At 37.2% G+C, this 22,529-nt stretch overlaps 1 protein-coding gene across 4 annotated transcripts in view; it reads left to right on the top strand.

Annotated features, from left to right (window-relative positions):
* The window catches only part of LOC127986459 (glutamate receptor 4-like), an 85,021-nt gene that overhangs the window by 41,589 nt on the left and 20,903 nt on the right, over window positions 1–22,529 (top strand). For 3 of the 4 annotated variants that reach the window (XM_052588726.1, XM_052588725.1, XM_052588727.1), the window contains exons 3-9: window positions 4,900–5,139; window positions 10,352–10,536; window positions 11,203–11,256; window positions 11,724–11,882; window positions 16,001–16,168; window positions 18,068–18,172; window positions 20,364–20,474. In XM_052588726.1, the coding sequence (XP_052444686.1) occupies window positions 4,900–5,139; window positions 10,352–10,536; window positions 11,203–11,256; window positions 11,724–11,882; window positions 16,001–16,168; window positions 18,068–18,172; window positions 20,364–20,474 (1,022 nt within the window). Of the gene's footprint in view, window positions 1–4,899; window positions 5,140–10,351; window positions 10,537–11,202; window positions 11,257–11,723; window positions 11,883–16,000; window positions 16,169–18,067; window positions 18,173–20,363; window positions 20,475–21,075; window positions 22,140–22,529 lie in introns of those variants that run through there. The other variant, XM_052588728.1, reaches the window with a different exon arrangement.

Raw genomic sequence — 22,529 nt, 5'->3', positions numbered from 1 at the left:
GTTTAGACATTAGACATAATCTACTGCCCTCGCAAAGGAATAATTTACCCAAAGAATGAACATTCTGTCATTAATTACTGACCCTCATGTCGTTCAAAAAGCAGTAAGACCTTCATTCATCTTTGGAAAACAAATTAAGAGCTTTCTCCAAGAGCTTTCTGACCCTCCATAGACAGCAACACAATTGACATTTTCAAGGCCCAGTAAGGACATCGTTAAAATTTTCCATGTGACATTATTGGTACAGACATAATTTTATAAAGCTAGGAGAACAGGCCTTGCTACGTTTCTGGAGCTTGATCGTGTTGATTACATTGCTATCTAGGGAGGGTCAGAGAGCTCTCAGAATTCATCAAAAAAATCTTAATTTGTCTTCTGCAGATGAACAGAGGTTCATCTTCATCTTGGAATGACATTGCGTGATGTGACACACAGCCAAGTATGGTGACTATACTCTGAATTCGTGCTCTGCATTTAACCAATCCAAAGTGCACACACACAGCAGTGAACACACACACGCACCGTGAACACACACCCAGAGCTGTGGGCAGCCATTTATGCTCCGCTGCCCGTGGAGCAGTTGGGGGGTTCAGTGGCCTGCTCAAGGGCACCTCAGTCCTGTACATTCACTCCCCCTACCTGCAATTCCTGCCAGTCTGAGACTCAAACTCACAACCTTTTGGATTAAAAGTCTGACTCTCTTACCATTAAGGCCACGACTTCCCCAATGAGAGTGAGTCATTAATGACAGAATTTTAATTTTTGGGTGAACTAACCCTTTAAAGTTAAATCACTGATGTCACATGGACTTTTTAACAATATCCCTACTACCTTTCTGTGACTTGAACACGGTAGTTGCATTGCTGTCTATGGAGGGTCAGAAAGCTTTTCATCAAAAATATCTTAATATGTGTTTTGAAGATGAACAAAGGTCTAACAGGTTGAAAATGACAAGAGAGTGAGCAATTAATGACAGAATTTTCTTTTTGGGGTGAACTATCCCTTTGAAAAACTGTTAAATGAGATCTTAACCAAAATGAATTTCCAATTTTCATACATTATATCTAATGTTTTTATGTCGAAATTCCCTTTTAGCATTAAAATTGTTACCCTTTTTTTTTAAATAGCATTTGTCATTTTATTTCTTAAATTATATAATTTCTTTCGGTTATCAGCCAGATCATGAAAATAATTCCTGGATTATTGTATTAGCCAGGATTTTAAAATACAGTATAATTAATATAATCAGTGTTGCCATTGTCATTTTCCAGCAAACCCAGAGTAATTAGTAATTAGACCATGTATGTATTGTGCCAATAAAGATAAGCAGCTTTTTCAATATGTGTGTTTATATAGCAATTCAGTAGAGCAACTCTCAGTGGTTTCACATTGTTTCATGATCAGTCGACAAGCATTCGTTTGAGAGAGAGGCGCTATGAACAGTTTATAACGTGTTGATGACTAATTGTCTTTTAGTAGTTTGACATTATACCATACTTCATCACAGTATTTTTAATAGTCAAAATAAGACTTTTTAAACGATAACACTAAACATTTCTATTATATATAGGCTAATACATTTAATTGCAGAAATATGATCAGCTTGTTTTATACTTATATTCAGTGTTGTGAGTGCTGGGATATGATTTTCCATGTCCTAGAGCTGTGTGGATTGGGATGACAGAAACTGACAGTAAAATTGGGGAAGTTCAGACAATACTGTTCTCCTTGTGCTAATTTTTGTGGCAGATATTCATTTGGGATATGTGCAATGGCATGCGCTGTGAGAGAATGTACTCAGCAGCATTCAAAAGAGGGTTAACTGTGCAAATCAGGTGGAACAGAGCGACTGCAGTGTGAAAAATCTGCCGCAATTTTATTTCTCTCCCTGATTGGATAAACATCTAGCCTATAGTGTTGTGACTTGGTATGCAGGTCTCAGACAAAATTGTTTAAGTGGAGTGCAGATGTTGAAGGGCATGACGGTGTGTGAGCTGACTGTGTGTGTGGTTTCTGCTGGTGTGCAAATATAATAGGAGCAAACACGAGCAGTGATTCCTAACCGGAGGTATGTGCATTGCAGGGAAATTCATAAGAAGAAGAATATAATTAACTATTATTTAAAACTAAATGATAATATATTCAAATAATAATATTAATTTAATTATGTTTCTGTTGTTTTTGATGTGAGAAATCAATGTATCATGTATGGAATGTTTTACATTTTGTGTGTATGGCACTTGTGGCATCGACATTATTATTAAATAGGACAACAATAAACAACAACAACAACAAATATTGTGATAAAAAATAAATTATAGACTACTGTTCGAACATGGTCATGTGTCATATATTTTCAAAGAAATCAATACTTTTATTCATCAAGGATGTATTCAATTGATCAAAAGTGGCAGTAAAGATAAAAAAAGATTTTATACTTTTATATTTTCTATTATATTATATTTATTCAGCTTTGTCGTCACAAAAATAATTAACATTTTAAAATATATTAAAATCGAAATAATATAATAATATAGAATATTACACAATATTCTGTGTATTTACTGTTTTCGATCAAATAAATGCAGCTGCAGTGAGCATAAAATATTTCTTTCAAAAAATATAAAAAAATATCCCAGACTTTGAACTGTGGTGGATGCTACTATATGAATTTTGTATTGTTCTTTAAAAGGTCCTATCTAATAATATCGTTGAGGATACTAAATTAAGTAATGTATAGTATGAACACATTTCAACACTATGAACACTGTTTTTGTCAATTAAGTTAATTTAAATTTAATAATGAGGCTGTACATGTTTGGAAACACGGTACGTTCATGGTTTGGCTCTGTATATTAAAGTGTGTGTGTGACTAGCCTCTGCTTCTCTTTGGGAATGTTGCTTCCCGCTGTCAGATACAGGTGTCTTTCCGTTCCCTTCCCCTAATCCGAGGCAGATGTAGTCTGTGTGCAGTCATGGAGATCATGATCATAGAGCCTATACTTAAGGCACAATGAGATCCTGCTAATAATCCACAATTACTTTCAGACACATGCTACTGCCAATCAGAAATTAAAATAACTAACTACGACAACGCAGTTCAGATGCTGTGCATTCAGCGATATGTAATTACGATACCGTCGATTAAACGAGCCAAGTTGTGTATGATGACAATAATGCCCTCATTGCCGTGAACATACATTGCGAGTTGTGAGTTTTGACATGCCGCTATCTTTTTGGCTGTTTGAACAGAAATGGGAAAACCAAAATCATCAAAGCCAGGTGGTTTTTCCATTAGCGTTACCACAGTTAAGCTTCAAAGCAGAGAAGTCGGACTTGCTGCAAGAAAGAAATATGAAAAGGAGAAAACTGACAATAACTGCATGACTGTCAGACATGAGAGACATTTTCAGAGACGGGCTTGCTTAACTACTCACTTCAGACTGAGGCAGTAGATCAGACGTTGCCTCAGCAGCCACTGAAGTTTCTCAGAATTGCAAAAACACAGGAAGAAGCAGTGTGGAGCTCATTATCATACACCATATAAAGTGTATATTGGAAACTGCTGGCACTTACAGATGCAGCTCTGACTCAATAATGAGCAAGTCCACATAGAACTGATCCAATTTTCCATTTTCTTCTGTTTTTTTGTGGAAAGCCCGTGTAGAAAGCAAGCACCCTGTAGCCTGTTTCCTATGTTTTAATCATGGGGAAAGTATATAAGATTGCTTAAATTAGCTTATGTCTCTTATGCTGATTTAAACTGCATTTCATCAAACATACAGTGACATAGTAATATGGTGACGTTGTTACAGTTTTACTAAGAAAGTTGTTTTTTATTCATATATATATTAACCAGTTTTATTTTTTTAGGATTCTCTGATGACTAGAAACTTTAAAAGAACATCATTTATTTGAGATAGGAAATCTTTCGTAAAATAGTCTTCACTCTCACTTTTGACCAATTTCTTTCTGAATAACAGTATTAATCAAATAAATAAATAAAATAAAACATTTTACTGACCCCAATCTTCTGAACAGTATTGTGTGTTTGTGTGTACATATCTCATAGTTTATCAACTTGTATTACAGAAGTTTCTTTTTTAGTACGTTTAAGATTATTTTTAAATGAACTACATGTTGATAATGCTTTCCCATATTTTTGCATTTAAATATAAGTTATATATTTCATTTAGATATTAGAGATCATTACTGCTCTCTTAAAGATATTCTTATAAAAATAAAACAAATTAATTTAATAACAATGTTAAAAGTTATCTCAAAACTACTTATATTAGTGCTTTTTATGCCTAAATTACTTCTAGCATTTAAAATGTCGCATTTTACTTTGTAGTCACTTTTAGAATAGTCATCTTTAAAATGTTGTGATTTTCATTATATATATATATATATATATATATATATATATATATATATATATATATATATATATATATATATATATATATATATATATATATATATATATATATATATATATATATATATAATATAAAAATTATTGTTTTATTGTTGGTACTTATTAATATAATCAATGCTTTATGTGTGTCATTTTTATTAACATGACATTTAAAAAAAAAAAAAAACGTGTTAAATGATGGCTTTTGTATTTAGTAAATCTGCCAAGCTTGTGTAACATTAAAAGCTACATTACAAAAATAAATGGACCTGTTAATAGAAATCATGTATAGAATAAATACTTCCTCAGACGGTGGAAGAGTTTCACAGGCTTCATTAATATTTCACACCTACAGAAAAGCCTGAATGTAACACTAACGTAAGTTACTGTTGTAAAATGTTCAGCACTCCCTCAGGTTTTATGTAATTAATGTTTGAAGCATCTAACTCTCTCTTCCTCTTTGTTGTTGTGTTTTGCAGTCTGTTCACAGTACTCACGGGGCGTTTTCGCCATTTTCGGCCTGTACGACAAGAGGTCGGTTCACACGCTGACGTCCTTCTGCGGCGCACTGCACATCTCCCTCATCACGCCCAGTTTCCCCACCGAGGGCGAGAGTCAGTTTGTCTTACAGCTGCGGCCCTCCATACGAGGGGCCCTTCTCAGCCTGCTAGACCACTACGACTGGAATCGATTCGTCTTTCTCTATGATACCGACAGGGGTAAGACAATAAAACACACCCAGTCACACTAATACATGCTTCCATTTGATAATTTGTGAAATGTAATTAAGTGCCAGTGAAATTGTTTAATAGTTATCTTAAATACTAAATGATGTACTGCATAATTTCTTAAAGGCACAGTTCACCAAAAATGAAAACACTAAAATTCTGTCATGTTTTATTTACTGTCATGTTGTTCCAAGCCTGTTTACTTTTTTATCTTCTGTGAAACACATACAGAATAATTTTGAAGATCCTTCACACATCTTTTTTTATATATATGCAGCAGCATATTATAGTGACCAAGCTCCAAAAAGGATAAAAAATAACCCTAAATTCTGAAGCTATACAATATTTGTTTACAACAAACCAAAATCAGTTGATCTGGTTCACAAGTCTGGCTGGTCACTTTTTCCTCCAATTACAATGAGTGAGAACTGGAGATTTAATGCTTCAAAAGTCCTTATTCATGGATAATCTTCCTCTCCAAACAGACAAGAGACTTAGTAAGTTAAATTTGGGAACAGAATAGTTCAGATTCAAAACTTAAAAAACTAAATCATTAAAAAAGATAGGACTCAGTAGAAGAACCTGTCATTGTTAGTTCTTGAATGAACTTTTAAAGAGATCTAGGGCAGATGTCAAGACTTTGAGAGAATAGCGTTCCACACAAAAACCTTAAAAAAAAGACTTAAAATATAGTCATATAGAGTCAAGTGAATCACTTTTTCAGCAAAAACCTTTTATGTTCCACAGAAGAGAGAAAGTCATACAGGTTTAGATCAATGTGTGGGTGGGTTTACAATGTAAACTCTATTTATTGACTGACTCATGGAGTCAGGTGAGTAGGAATGATAAGCCACTCAGAATTTTATTTCCAGAGAGCCTGTTATTAAAGGAGAGACTTATTCTTTGGAGAGCAGGGGGAGGTCTTAAACTCTCTGTTACACTAATGAGCAGTTTGTTGGCCAGAAACACAGTCACTCTGTTTCTATCTTACTTGTCTCTCTCTCCTATCCTCTCCATCAATGTCTTTTCACTTCTCATCTTGCTCTGCTGTGCTAGACTGAGACTATCCTAGGAGTCCCAGAGGTGAGCTGTGGCTTTAGGTCTGACACACTTCTGAAATGCACCGACTTCCTTTGAAAGAAGCACAATATCCTCCTGTCTTCTGAGTCTGTAAATCACAAGAGCTCATTGCACAGTATCCTATAAATAACACAAGTGATCTTTTCACGGATGTTCATGACATGCAAATTTCTTTGAGTTTCTATGATTGGTCTTCTCACATCTGCCACTGGCATGTGTTTTTTTTTTTTTTCTTCACATCCCATATGGCCACTTATTTGCAAAGTTTCCATATGGTGAGTTTAATCAAATATTTTTGACATGTTAGCAGAATCAGAGCATTCAAGATCCCTGTATCTACTTTATCAAGTGCTTATAGCCTTTTTTATATAAAACAAGTTTTTGTGAATTTCTACTATATTGATAAACTGTTGTGTTTATTATTTTGTTATTTGTCTTAATACTAAATAATAAAAAAATAAATACATACATATATGTAAATTAATACTTATTGGATTAAAAACAACAAACTGTTCATGATTTCCAAGCAATGCATTAATATAGAGTATGTTTATTATAAATAATGTGTGTTTATAATATATAATGGATATTATTATTATTATTTTATTAATTAAATGTTATTTTGTTGTTAATAATAATAATAATAATTGGGATAAAAACAACTATTCATTGTTGTTGAGCATGTGTGTCTGTGTGTGAACGACGCTGTGCAGCGCAAATTTGTGAATTAATGTTCTGAAATGAAGGAAACTTCAACGGATTTCCCCTGCTCACAGGGATTAGGGAGCAATGAACACTGTGTAGGGATCATATAGACTGGAAAACAGTTCATGCACGTAGCTCACTTCTAACGAGCTGGTTATCTGAATCGGGTGTGTTAATTAAGCGAGACATACAAAATATGACGCGATATACACGAGGACTGGAATTGGGAACTAATGGAATATACATCATGCACCATTCACCGATGAGAAAACTTTAAAAGTACTACAATACCAGGGAGGAAGATCGGGTTGTTGATGTTTGCCTGCCATTCTCGCATCAGTACAGCATGCGTGAACGTGCTGATGACGTATCCTGTCTTTGCAAACCAGGTGCGCAGAGGAATACAGTCACATACGTTAACAGGCAGGAAAGCCAATTAAAATGCTCGGACTGATTGTTTTGATTGGACGAATATTTCTTGGTCCTGCGCCTTCCACAGAATATACAGTATCAGTACAGATAAATGCATTTAGACCACTTAACTTAATGATGGCTATTGGAATGTGAAGAGACTTTCAATCAGCATAACAAAAAATGTTTCTGGAGACAATCACCTATTGCACCCTTAATTAAAAAGGTTTACATGAGCATTTACATTTAACTAAATGCTCATCCTTTCATTCATTAGAGTCAGAGCTATCCTTATAAAAGAGTACATTTTATTGAATCTCAAACAGTGAAGGCTGATAGATGAAATGTTGGAAAAGTACTGGAGTGATTAAGTAAGGCATAATGTATATCCAGCCGGTTGTTATGAAGCAGTGGGGTCTTGTATCACCCTAAAGGGAGTTATTCTGTGATAACAACCGGCTGGATATACATTATCCCACCTATTACATGGCTACTTAAGTATAGAAGTTAGAAACAAAATATTGATTTGCCAGTTTGTTAGTTATCTTATAATCCATTTCAGCGTACAAAACAATAGCAGCAGCTGCGTTTGTATGAAACGAGAGAGCAAGTCCGTGAAACCAGAATGACATAATTAAATAATTGTACACCGTTTTGAATTGAGTTTTAATATTTTATTAGCTAAACAAACGTAAAGCTTCCACCAAGAAAAACTGTCCCTAGCAAGAGTACAGCGCCGACTTCAGTTACCCGGATTAGCCTGTGTTATCAGCTTTTATTGGTTGTTATTGAGGGATAACATCCCTTGGAATGTCTTCACTGACCAATCAGAATCAAGTATTCCACAGAGCCGTGTAATAAATATTGTTAACATGGATTATGCAGTTACTTTTTTGGTGAACTATTCCTTTAAGAAAAACAGAAAATAACAAACCTCAGTGGGCGGAAAAACCACTCCTACGGTGAACAGTCTGCCCTCCTCACTTCTGAGATGATTGCGACAAATGTCAGAAGACATTCAGGGTATAGTTTTATGTGTACTACCAGTTGGCCAATATTAGTGCTTTGGAGCTCTTGAAAAGCACAGATTTTGTCCTGATGGTCCTTGTTTAGACTACTGGCTGAGTTGCTTTAGACCCAGTGTGCTGAGAGAGCTTCTGAGCAGATACAATCTGAGCGGGATGTGGACATGATGAATGGTTTAGTGTAAGAGGTTGGCACTTCACTGCATTTTCATGGTCTGTTCTCCATCCCTTCTCTCTATCTCTGACAACCACACACACACACACACACACACACACTCACTCACAGGGTTGCTTCCCCCTGCTGGGCTGGATAGGAAATGAAGGGGGAAGGGAGGATTCTGGCAGGTCTAATGCTGATTCTGGTTCCGGTTGGTTCTTGCACATACTTGGATATTCACATATTCACATGACAACCCCAAGCAACTGATTTATCAGCTAAATCAGAGCTATATTCTCCACTGGGGGGCTTAAATTATTAGCAGCAGAGGCTGTGATCTGAACTAGATGGCAGAGTTAGTGGTCGATACTGCAGGTGTCTGCAGATATTGAGAGTGTAGAGCCAAGCGGGTTTAGTTCCTGCGGTTGGGCATGTTTGCTTGTAAATGTGTATGTGTATGTAATCAGCCTACTTGACTGATTGCTGTTTGTTTAACATGCTGGCATGTTAAGATGTCCACATCAGCTATGATGTACAGTGCTTTGATATGTTAATTCATAGCTATTTATGTTACACGTATCCTGGGAGCATCAGGGCATTGGTAAACACTGTGGTTGCTCAGCCAGCATTTAATGTATAATGTTCTTGTAGATTAACTGGTATGAGAATGATACATCAAGGTTGTGGATTTGATTTTCACACATGCCGATAAAACATGTACCTTGAATCGCTCTGGATAAAAGCAACTGCCAATTACACAAATGGATTTAATGCAGTTTTAACTTGTCTCAGCGCTTGCAATACGTGGGTCAATGACATCTCGCTCATTTGTCTATCTTTCAGTGAATGAAAAAAAATAAATATAAAAAAAACACTAAATAGTAAGACATACTGGTGTGAAATGACAAGATGGTGTGTAAATAATGACAGAATATTCATTTTTACACAATGTAACGAAATACATTTTTCAGTTTTTTTTTTCTTTCTTTGTTTATTTTGGACATCTCCTATGTCATCAGTTTAGATCGCATTTATTTAGATATTAGCATAAATACCACCCCATTTGGCAGTTTAAGGTAGAAGCAGGTAGCGAACAGACACCTGATTGAGAAAAGGGTTGCCAGATCAAACACAGGTTAATCCATTAAATATCGGAACCGAGAGAGCTGCATTGCCAATTTCTGATTGTGACCATAAGGGTCCGTTTTACAGGGACATCTGCTCATCTTGGAGTCAAGTGGGCCTCAGAGGCTCCGAGTGCCTTTTTCAAACAGCTAGATTAACATATCCAACACCAGCCCTGTCTGATTAGTACAAGCAGCACTGAGGCCAGTAGCTAGATTCACAAGCGCCGTAATGGAGCACTCAGGAAGCCTCAAACACATCTCGGAGAAGGTGACAAAAAGCAGCTCTTTCTGACTTCAAATTTAACCGTCATGTGAATTGCTGCATGATGATGGCTTCTAATTTAAGGATGCAGGAGATTCGTTTCATGCAACTAAAGTGATGTGATGTATTTGTCCATTTCTCTGTGTACTGTTGAGGCTTCTGGGACTATAAGCTTTGTGAGGATTGAGGCCTAAAATGAATCTGCATGGAAGTACAGGAGGTTTGTATCAGCGCTCTACGATCTGCGCCATGTGATCGCTCACAGGCCTGCCATTGCAGATGAGAGAGTACCGCACTGGTGCAGGAATGACTCACTGACAATGCCACAAATCACATTCTTTTTGAATAAATGAGAGCCATGGCTCAATGGTTTAAGCCTTTGGTGGTTTGATGCACACGCTGATCAAATGCCTCGCTGTCTCTTTTTTTGTCATAGGGTATTCAATACTGCAGGCTATCATGGAAAAGGCGGGTCAGAACAGTTGGCAGGTCAGTGCCATATGTGTCGAGAATTTTAATGATGCCAGTTACCGGCAGCTTCTGGAAGACCTGGACCGCAGGCAGGAAAAGACGTTTGTTATAGACCTGGAGGCAGAGAGACTGAACAACATGCTGGAACAGGTGAGATAAGAGGATGGTTGTGAAGTCAAAAGCAATGCCAAATGCATAAATTATTGTATTAAAACATGTAATTGTATAATATATAACATGTAATATATATATATAGATATTCTGGAGCTATTTTGTTTGTTTATTTATTTTTTATGTAAAATATAATTCATATAGAACTCAAAGTCATAGAAAAATTATGGGACAGGGTCAAAGGTAATGCAACATCACACCCAGAATGGTACAATTTTTTTTTTATGTTTATAAACTGTACTGTGCATCAGGGTTAACTAAACAGAATTAAATATGTGCAAGCACAAGGTCCTAAGGGAACAAAGAACAGATTTCCTCAAGTGATTCAGTTGCAGAAATGACACATTAGAATGGCATATTTATATATTCCCTGCAAAGTCGTCTCTTGATATTTCCTTTTGCACCATTTTGTAGCTGTCAAAATCATTTTAAGATATCGTTGCTGGTGTTTGCTTCAATATACCTCAAATTAGAAAATGGTATGGGAAAAGGCAGCTTGTTTCATTAGAAATAATTAATAACAGTGGAATTCTGCTTTCCCAACGGCTTACAGCTCCGCTGTGTATTCATATGTTGGGTGAATGCCAACAACTGTATTTGCTTTTAGGATTTGCTCTCACTGCAATGTCTGGTTTATCTCTGCAGATTGTGAGTGTCGGCAAGCATGTCAAAGGCTACCATTACATCATGGCAAATTTGGTGAGCTAAATTGTATTCCTTTATTGCCTTATTGTCCCTGTCAGCTTGTCTTCCTTTCTTATTCTGTTTTATGTCTTACTTTCCACATATTCCTCTCCACTCTACTGGTCTTTCTCTCTCTCTCTAGTTGTCCCGGCCTTTGTGTCTCCTGTCCTCCCTAGTTCTTGTTCTTTCTTAATCCTTGCTTTTCTTTAAGCAAGATGCGTCAATTTGAGAGACTAATTTGTATTCCAGTGTGAGCGGTGGTGACAGTGTTTTAATGATGCTGGGAGCTGCAGAGCGTGCTTTCTCTCGCTGCTCTCTGGCTGTGCACGGAATTGGCTCACAGAGGCGAGCTGGATATGAATGTTTGTGGAATTTCGCTTATCGTAGCACTGCATTGCCAACTACGTTTTAATAATCTCTCTTTCCCCTTCTCTCTCTCGCGCTCTGTATTTCTTACTCTTTCCCCTTCTTTGCTCTGGCAGGGTTTTAAGGACATCAATCTGGAGCGTTTCATGCATGGGGGAGCCAATGTGACAGGCTTTCAGCTGGTGGACTTCAGCAATCCCATGGTTATTAAACTCATGCAGCGATGGAACAAGCTGGACCAGCGCGAGTATCCCGGCTCTGACGCTCCTCCCAAGGTACCGTCTCATGGTCCGATCCAGTGTGAAAGCACTTTGAAGTCAGATAAATTAGCATAAATGCATAAACACCCTGTTTGAGTCCCTCCAGCCAGCCACATTGAGAAAACACTTGAATCTCCAGAATGAGTCTGATTATCACATCCAGTGGTTTTATAAGTGTGTGTCAAGGTTAAGTAAGGCAGAAAGATCTAACATTTTGGATGAGTGGGTCAGCTAAAGGAAAAAATTAGGATGGATGGATGAAAGATAGATTTATAATGTAACCAAGGAAGGGAGAATGTTGGATGGTAGAAGGTAGAAAGGAAGGATGGAAGAAAGAAAGGGAGGATGGATGATGGATGAAAGGAAGGATGACTGGGTGGAAAAAAATGAAAGATGGATAATATTGTGGGTGGATGAAAGGAAAAGTTGCATGAATAATGTAAGCAAAAAACAATGAAAAAAATGTGTAGAAGGAGGGAATTAAGAAAAAAAATATAGACAAAGGGAGGGATAGACAGACGGGTTTAGGAAGGAAATAATTATGGAAATAAAGAAATATGGACAATTGAAAAAGTGAGGGATGTTGAAAGAAAGAAGAATCGGTGGGTGGAGAAAAAGTCAAAGAAAAAAGGAAGGGATAGATGGATGGATGGATGGATGGATGGATGGATGGATGGATGGATGGATGGATGGATGGAAAGCAATAGAGACAGTGGAAGGGAGGATGAGTGGTTGGGTTTATTGGAGGAAGGGAAAATAAATATAAGGTCAAATGAAAAACAAAATGAAGGCTGGATACAGTAGATGAGAGTAGTTGGGATTGTGGAAAAAGGATGATGATAGAAGAAAGAAAAAAATAGAAACAAAAGAAGGAAGCGAGAATGGAAGGTTGGGTTTGTGGAAGAAAGGAAAGAAATGATGGATGGAAGGAGAGATGAAGGAAGAAAGGATGAATGGATGGAAGGAGGGGTTGATAGAATAAGAAAAGACATAATGGCACATATGCACAGTCACAAGAAATACAAACTGCACGTTTTATGCTAGAACTGGAATATCACGAACAGAAGCTGTGCTGATGTATTGAAGTAACTTAGAAACACTGTGTAACAAACCGCATCACTTCGACCCCTACTGTGAATTATACACCGACATTATCATAAGCTGCTTCATTCATCCTCGTCTCACCAGACGAATCCTGCTCGTGATTTGATATGCCTGTTCGTGTCTGCGTCGTGAAAGCAAGGTCTTTGTTGATCCGTTTTTGCTGAGACTCACTTTCCCCTTGGGGCCCGATGAGGATGACATTCTTTGGAGGGCGGTTGCATTGATCCCCGCCTGGTGATGCACCACAGGAACGGAAATCCCTTCGGCGTGGCCCTGAGGGGACATCGCTTTACCAGACAGCTGCTCCTCACTGCACACCGCTGGCCAGAGCAGGATGCTGGGGAGGGACACTGTCGGGTGTAAATGAGATGCTGTGGTCGAACCATGTCATCACGTACACTGTCCACATATACACTCGCCCTGTGGTATTTCGACTTTGCTGCTCTGTCTTTCATCCCAAAAACTTTAAGCTACTCCCATAAGCCCTTCTCAGACAGCAGCACGACTGACACCCCAAAACCTCATAAAATCTCAGAGCTGTTAGCTTTTCCTGCTGAGGCTATCAGAAGAGTCCCGAAGGCACTGTCTAGTGAGGACACACCATCTCCAGGGATCAATCAGTGTGTTTTTAGGGCTTAGGGGAGCACAGGGCATTAGCCGGAGTGATTTAACTGCAACCATTGCAGTACTTCCTTTCTGTCCTGCGGGAGTCAAAAGATAGTCCTCTTATCTTTGATAATTAATGTCGGGCCATGAAACAATGGGTAGACTCAATTTAAAAACATTGCCTTAAAGGGATAGTACACTCAAAAATTATAATCCTGAAATTATTTACTTTGTGACATTAATTTCTGTTAAATTAATATATATATATATACACACACACAGTGACCATTTAGTTCTTTAAAAATTACCAAAAAAGTAAAAATGAGAACCGGAGCAGATGAATTCATAAACAAATCATTCAAACCTATTTCTGGATTTTTATTATTTTTTCTGTTGAAAAGATTGAGTCATTCACGAATCATACTGATGTGACTCAGCAGTGACCCAAATTTCTTCACATTCTTCACAAAAGGGCTTTTAAAATGTTTTATGGTGCTTTTATAACTATTCAAAAAATTTGGGTGAGTAAGATTTTTTTTATATTGAAAATAATTAATACTTTTATTCAGCTAGGACCCATTAAATTGATCAAATATGACCATAAAGACATCTATTATATATTTCAAAGTAAATGCTGTTCTTTTGAACTTTCTATTATTCAAAGAATCCTTAAAAAACATTATCATGATATTACGCTGCACAGTTGTTTTGCTGTGTTTTTGATTGATAAAATGCATTCTTGGTGAACATAAGAGACTTATTCTTTTAAAAACATTAAAAAATCTTACCCACATTTTTTAAGGGTAGGGGACATACATGTAGAAAAACAATAGCATTCAGGTTTGAAATGACATGAGGGTAACCATATAATTACGGAAAAAAAATTATAATAAATTTAGATGAACTATCCCTTTAAATACCTTTTTCAGTCTCCTGTTATCTCTCTCTCTCTATTTCAAACTCACTCTGTCGTTCCATCTCTTGCTCCCTGTATGCCATTGTAGCCCAGGGGCCTTTCTGTGTGTTTTGTGTTGTGTTTGTAACGGTACAAAGAGTCCCAGCTCTCACACTAGAGATCTGCTGATGGAATACCAAAAACAATCTCACAGCACGGCCAGAGTGGCTTCTTTCGCCCATTAGCCATCAAGCAAGCAGGACATTCTGAACACACAGGGGTATTTTTCCTGTAACAGTGAGTGTATATGTTCGTTCAGCTCAGGTGACCTCGTCTGACTCAGTGTGATGAAATAAACCACATCGGACTCTCTAAAATAGAAATAAGAAAAACAAAAGCAGATGAAAAACAAGGGCACGAAGCATCAGGCCTCTGAAGGACACGAGCATGTTTCCTTTATAAAAATACAGTGCGTTGCCTGCAGTGATTCATTCCGTGCCGCTTTATCTCAGTGAGACAAGCCACTTGTTGTTGCAATCAGGGCAGCCTCCAAAAGCAGCTGACCAGCCCTCCCCCCACTTCCACCCACCCACCAGAGACTGAACAGGAAGCGCCTCACAGCTACTGTGTCAGAGCTCACTGATTTCACATGCTCGGTCTGCTCCTAATATGTGCAATGTCAAGCATGTGCTCTTCTCTTTTTCTCTTGCTGTTTTTGGTTTGTCCATTGCCTTGCCCCCTCCCCCCCACCCCCTTTGATGCAGCTGCAAAACATAGACCACTGTCCCCTGTGATTCCACTTGGATGTACTCTGCTCATGAGGACGCCAGCCCTTACAAATGGCGTTCATTAGTGTAAATCTAATGTAGTCAGTTTGATTGACTGATGTTTAATAAACAGCATTTTGGTATAGTTCAGACATTGAAGTGAATATGCAAAGCACTTATGAATAACATTATGCTGGAGTAACTGATTTTGGTTGGTCAAATTCCAAATTCCATATTCATCTGCAGTGTATTTTATTTTATCATTTTTTTGCATAGTGACTAATAAACAGTTTAATTCACTTTTCTGTATATGTCGACACTGGTTAGTTTCACATCTAAAGACCTGTGTGATGTTTATATACAATATATATATATATATATATATATTCAAAAATATAGGGTTGGTTTTTATGTTTTTGGAAGGAGTTTCTTTTCATCAAGGCTGCATTAATTTTATCAAAAATATATTGATATTGTAAAATAGTAAAATAATTAAGAGTTTGTTCTTTATTTTAAAAGGGGTCATATGATGTTGCTAAAAAAAAGAACATTATTTGGTGTATTTGGTGTAATGAAATGTGTTCATGCATTTTAAACGTTAAAAAAACACATCATTTTCCACATACTGTTTCTCCTATATCCCCCGACTTTGGCCCTGATTAACTAGCCAAGTAATGTTTACAATATGATCCTTTAAAGCAGCACTGAAGTGTTACTGTACATGTATATATTGACCTTTCCATGACCCTCTTTTTCTGTAGTACACTTCCGCTCTTACATATGACGGAGTGATGGTGATGGCAGAAGCCTTCAGGAACCTCCGCAGACAGAAGGTGGACATCTCCCGCAGGGGCAACGCCGGTGACTGCCTGGCCAACCCTGCTGCCCCCTGGAACCAGGGCATCGACATGGAGCGCACACTCAAACAGGTCACATGCACAGATGGGCAAACGCAGGCTTTATATGAGATGGGGAAAAAGTGCTTTGTGCAGTGTTTCAGAAATTAGAGTCAGAAAGAGCTTTATTGCCAAGTGTGTTAACACAAACAAGAAATTTTTCTTGGTGTTAGGAGCTTCTGGTACAATACAAACTATATAAATATGAAAAAAAAAAAATGCAGACATACATAAAATGAGAGAATAGACAATAAATTATAGATAACAATTAGGGGTGCACCAATATATATCGTCTGATGATTAATGCGCATCTAGTCAGTAAAGCTGGTTATCTAATCAGTGGTAAATTCCATCAGGTGCATGATTTCACATGGAGAAGCTGTTACTACACAATGCCATTGTTTACTGACAAGCTATTTACCGCTGATTAGAAAACCGACTTTATTGACTAGATGTGCATTAATCATTGGCCGATATATATCGGTGCACAGCTAATAACAATAGTAATAAAAATATACAGAAAAAGGAAAAATGTCCATGGACAGAACTGTGAATGTGCAATTGTGCTATTTACAGATGAGATTCAATGAGTTATTTACATATGTGCAGTACTGAGGTGTGTTATGTGTTGTGATATGGCCTGGGGGGAAAAACTGTTCTTGTGTCTGGCTGTTTTGGTGCACAGCGCTCTGTAGCGCCGGACAGAGAGCAACAGTTGAGAGTTTTCTTGGCACTTTTCCTCCCTCTGGAGGTGTAAAGTTCTTTGTAGTTGGGTAGAGGGGCACCAATAATACTCATAGCAGTCCTGACTGTCTATTGTATTCTTATGGTGTCTGTTTTGGATGCTGAACCAAACCAAACAGTTATAGATGAACATAGCACAGACTAAATAATGGCCCTGTTTCATCAGCTCCTGTGGCAAGTATATCTTCCTCAGCTGGTGAAGGAAATATAGCCTCTGCTCAGCCTTTTTCACAGTAAAGTCAATGTGACTGTCCCACATCAGGTTCAATAGAAGGAAGACAAATAAATGTGGAAAAACAAGGCTGTGAGTTGAGAGAGGGCTGGGGCTAAACAGAACAGTAATCGACAATCTGAAAAATGCGAAATGCCCAAATTTGAATCGATGGAATTTAGAAAATGACAGGTTAAATGGAAAGGTGTAATAGAGGAAACTATAAGGATAGAGAAATCGAGAACCAGAATACGAGAGAGAGACAGAAATCAAGACGGATAGAGAAACAGTGAGAGCAAGAAAAATTTGAAATGTGAGTCAATTTTTATAAAGCACAAAGTGTTCTCAGACCCCAACAACCCACCTCACAAACAAATACATGAAAAAGATTGATTAATATTCAACAATACTTGATATTTACAGTAATATGTAAATACTGTCAGTAATCTAAAAAATAAAGCTAATATTAGCATCAGTGATTATGACGTACATGTCAAACATGTAAAAATATTATAAATAACTAAATCATGAGTGTTTTATCAGCAGGAAATTACTTAAATGCTTTTAATTATACACAGATAGATAAGAAATAAATTTGAGTTTATCTCTCTATTTAACAATACATTTAACAGTGCTCTGCTGCCTCGTCTCTGAAAGATTCCGGGCAGAATTTATGATCCTTTTGTGTATTTATATTTAGTCCTGATGCAAACTCAACAGTTTAGTTGCTTGATGATTTGGCTACACTGTATATATTACATGGGTTTTCAGATATTTCGATTTTTGTTCATGGTTAAAAGGATTTTATGTCTATTTTAGATGGACCCGTTTGAGAAACACTGTTGTGGGGTGATAACTCCAGAAGAAAGAGATGTTAAAGTTCAAGAAAGCAAGTGAATGTGCAAATGAAAGTGTATCGGGGTAGCTTTGCAGTGGTTGGATAACCTGTAATTATATTGTTTTTCACTGCAATCCAGGTGCGCCTCCAAGGATTAACAGGAAATGTCCAGTTCGACCACTACGGGCGCAGAGTCAACTACACTATGGATGTTTTTGAATTAAAAAGTAACGGCCCCAGAAGGGTAAGAAGACATTCTTATATCAAGCATTGGTAGTTCTTCCGCTTTGATATTGTATGTCTGTCTTAAAAAGTGCTTGTCTGGGTGTTTTCTGTCTACAGTAGAATTATCTTTGCTTCTGAGGCAGCATAATCATGCTTTGCTTTCGGTTTGTCTCTCTACATCTGTCAAGTGTCGTTTCGGTGTAATTCATTGTCTTTCTTGATGTGCTTAACGCTCTGTGCTTCACTTGATGCAGCCAATTCTGCGAGAACAATCCCAGGAGACCCTGATGAGTCTTTATTATTTTATAGTCATCCTTTTCTTTTGTACAATGTAACATCTTGTAAGTCTCTTACAGAACTTCACCACCGCATTCCCATTTCATGCATTTATGGATCTCTTTACATGGTGAAAATCGTGTTTTACAGCCATTTTATCTGCCTTATAAACCCACATGAGTCATTAAGACTCACACAAATGATGGATGATAATTTTTACAGAAACGGTCGTTATTTCTACCAAAGCTCCCACACAGTATTTCCTGTGAGACAGTGTTTTCTCTACCCACGTTAGCTGGTGGAGCGAGTGGGCTATTTGACAAGCAGGCTCTGACCGTCATGCCCCTGTGGGAAATCAAATGAATAAATCTGTACAAATTATATTTAGCTAAAAAACAGTCTCAGTGTTAGGGGCATAAAAATGAGAGAGTGGGTTTATTTTCAAATAGTCTGTTCTCAGCCTATTTGCAAAACTGTAGTTAATAACAACCAAATGTACAGTTTTTAAATAACGCACAAAGTTCGGTCTTGAATGGTCTGGTGGTTTTAGAAGCAGAGCTATGTACATACCGTAAAGTCTCGTGTCACACACCTTCTTCTAAAGTTATGGCGAGCCCTCTGCCTCTGGCGTGCTTTATGGAGTGTGGCGGCTCCTGGCTGCTGTTGAGCAGTGCACCAGAGGAAGAGTGATGGGGAAAGGAGGAGGAGGGGAGCACAGGAACGAGCCGCCAGGGTTTGGCACTCATTTATCAGCCGGTCGTGAGCCTCGCTTTAGGCTGTAGCCTGGCTCTTCTTTTTCCCGTTCATCTGGGTCTCGTAAGGACATGGGCACATGCCGTTGCTCGCTTCTCCTCAGCCTGACAGTTTATCAGCCCACAGCAGAATCTTACACACAGTGAAACCATGCTCTTAGACCACACAAAATAACAACATTCGTCTTTATCATCTACATACTAACAAATTTGGCGATGTTTGAAGTAAAACAAAGTAAATCTGTCAGTTTAACCCAGAATACACTCATATTGAAGATAGACTACAACCATTCAAACGTTTGTGTTGGTAAGATTTATAAACATTTTTGTGCATTTATTTGAATAACAGAAATATTAAGGAATCCCATTTTTATATTTTTGAAATTCAGTTTATATGATGAAAAAGCTTCATTTTCAGCAATAAACATTTGTTATTATTATTTTCAATGTTGAAAACAGATTTATTTTTTATATGGTCTATGGAATAGAAATATTACTATTTCGCACTATTATAGATATATTTACTGTCACTTCTTCTAACTAGTAAGTATAAATTTCTTTAAAAAAAAAAATAAAAAAATTAAAAGTTAGTGTACTTTCTCTGAAATAAGTCTTAAATGGATAGTTTAGCCAAAAATTGAAATTGTCATCACTCACCGCTTGTCAGTCCAATCCCATATGACTTACTTTCTTCTTTGAAACCCAAAAGAAGATATTGTAATATATTTGTAAAAAAAAATTTGTCCTTAAAATGAATGTGAATGGCAATATAGAAAAGTATAAAGATGAAAAATAAATAGTTAAGCAGGTAACACTTTAGTATATGGAATGATTCTCACTATTATGAGAATGCCTATTATTAAATTATTGGCTGTTTATTAACACTTATCAAGCACATATTCTGATATTCTTCTATCACACTTCCTTAATCTGACCCTATATCTAAACTTAACAACTACCTTACTAACTCTTAATAAGAACCAAATTAGGAGTTTATTCAATCAAAAGTCGTAGTTAATGGTTTGTTAATACCTAGAATTGGACCTTAAAATAAAGTGTGACTGTTTAGCACGGTATAGACGAAATACTTTCCGCACATTTACCCATATGGGCAAGCTTGCATATATTCATTTGCTCTCAGTTGGGTCTGGAGTCTCATTCTCGTCTTTGTCCCATCTCCAGATTGGATATTGGAATGATGCTGATAAATTGGTTCTGACCCAGGATCAAGCCTTGCTTCCCAATGAAACGTCTGGCATGGAGAACAGAACCGTGATTGTAACGACTATCATGGTGAGTAGCATCATTTTCTGAGACTTTATTTGCATTTTACAGTAAAATAACGTGTGGTGTTTGTCCTTCATCTGAAAGCTTCCATTTACCAAGAGCCCCTCTCATACACATGGTGAAAAAAATGAACATTTCTCAATGGCGTTGAATTTCTTCATAACCTGCACACACAAAGATTCTGATCTGCAAACACTGCAGAAACTGCAGTTCATCAAAGCGCATTTTCTCTCTGTGTAACCTGTCAGTCATACTGCTGTCCATTCAGATAACCCAAATGTTTTTATGTGTGCTGAACAGCATCTTTCAACAGTGCTGTCATGGCATCGTGAACACGCCATGTGCATCATCTGCCTTTCTCACGTACTGTCAGAGTTACCAGAACTGGTGTCTTAGACTCGCTGTATTTTGTTTTGTTCATTTTGTCAACTGTATTCTTATGTGTGAATTGAAACACTGCATGAATGGGACCCATTGTGAATTACATTTTGGAGATCTTAAATGACGTCCATGTATATGCACTGATTCAAGGATGTAATGGGCATATATTTGCTAAATGCTAAGGTTTTGGAGTGTCGCACCTGAAGCCAAATCCTCCTCTTTTCAGCCCCTGGTGAGGAACCCCTTATTAAGAAACTGAACAGCTGATGGACTCTGCAGAGGTGAAATCAAGCGCTTACTGAAGCTCGGAGAGACAGAGAGACAAATCAGAACTGAGGGCAAAAACATGGATGATTCTACCTGAGCCAAAATAAAGCCACAATGAGAAATCAAGCCATGGATGAAGATAAAGACAAGCTCTAATAAGCAACTCAATCATGAATGGAAAATACCTGTAGAGCTGCCAGAACTGGAAAACTGACACATGGAAGCCAAACAAAGTATTTACTTTAGCATTCAAATCAACGTATCACAGAAGACCCAGGTTTTCATTGCATGCAGGTTTTATATATATATAGCATACTGTATATAAATTCATCATCAGTTCACTCAAAAAAAGAAATTGATCATTAGCCACCTATTTTTCAGCGCATTTTGAGATATGCGCATAAATTCAAAAAATGTATGCATTACCTGCTACGAATGCTAGATCCTTTTTGTTATTTTATTAACACTGACCAGGAACAACACTGCCCTGTGCTTGTAAAAACGATTTTAGGAGAAGGTTGCATTCTCATACATCAAACAAATTTGAGATGAAACGAATGTTGCGTTGACATTCAGTGCGGAGAGCTCTATTTGCTGTGTGTGAAGTATTTAATTCTCCCTACTGGGCTTTCTGCCTTTCATCCTTTTAGGCCAGCCATATGGCTTAGAAAATATTTGCAAAAGGGAAGCAGGTTTTCTGGATTTTTATGTAAATGTTCTGCCATCACCTTGTAAGTAAACATTTTTATTTGCTGCTGTAAAGCACCTGTATTGTGTTATAAATGGTTTGTTATGACAGTACATCATACTGATTAATGACTTAAAATTACCGTTTGTTTTCATGGTGTGGCTTTTTCCTGCACAAATGTTCCTTCTTGTCCTCTGAACTGTGATCCCTTATATTCTTCAGCGATAGCATAAGAGCAAGTTCTGTTTCGTTGCGTGTGACAGGTTTGCAGTATTAGTTTGCTGTTCAGATGTTGATAAAGGCATGCAATTGTAATAAATTGTGGTTGTGACTTTTATGGGTCAGTTATCATTGCTTTGAATAATGTACAGCACATAATGTACATTCTTTGTGCTTTATAGTATATATATGAATGCTTTTATGAACACTGTGTCATTCATACATACAACCTTTCTTAAATGTTAAAACCTTAATCCCTGAAATTGAAAATCCTTGGTTTTGATGGTCTTATGTGGGAGAGTTTTGACTCATGTCAATTTAAAACAAAAGCAATATGTTCTTGTGGCTAGCATTTGAATAGCAAATCAATTAGCCACAGGCTCACATAATGACTCTAATTATTTTTAGTACCACTTCTACAACAGCTTTATTCATCTATAACTATGCAATACATCATATTTAGAATATAGAATACCAATTAAATGTAACAACATGGATATTTATTC

Source organism: Carassius gibelio, chromosome B21, assembly GCF_023724105.1.
Source record: "Carassius gibelio isolate Cgi1373 ecotype wild population from Czech Republic chromosome B21, carGib1.2-hapl.c, whole genome shotgun sequence".
Lineage (NCBI taxonomy): Eukaryota > Metazoa > Chordata > Actinopteri > Cypriniformes > Cyprinidae > Carassius > Carassius gibelio.
Note: the sequence above shows the minus strand (reverse complement) of the source record. Positions and strands in the feature narration are given on the sequence as shown.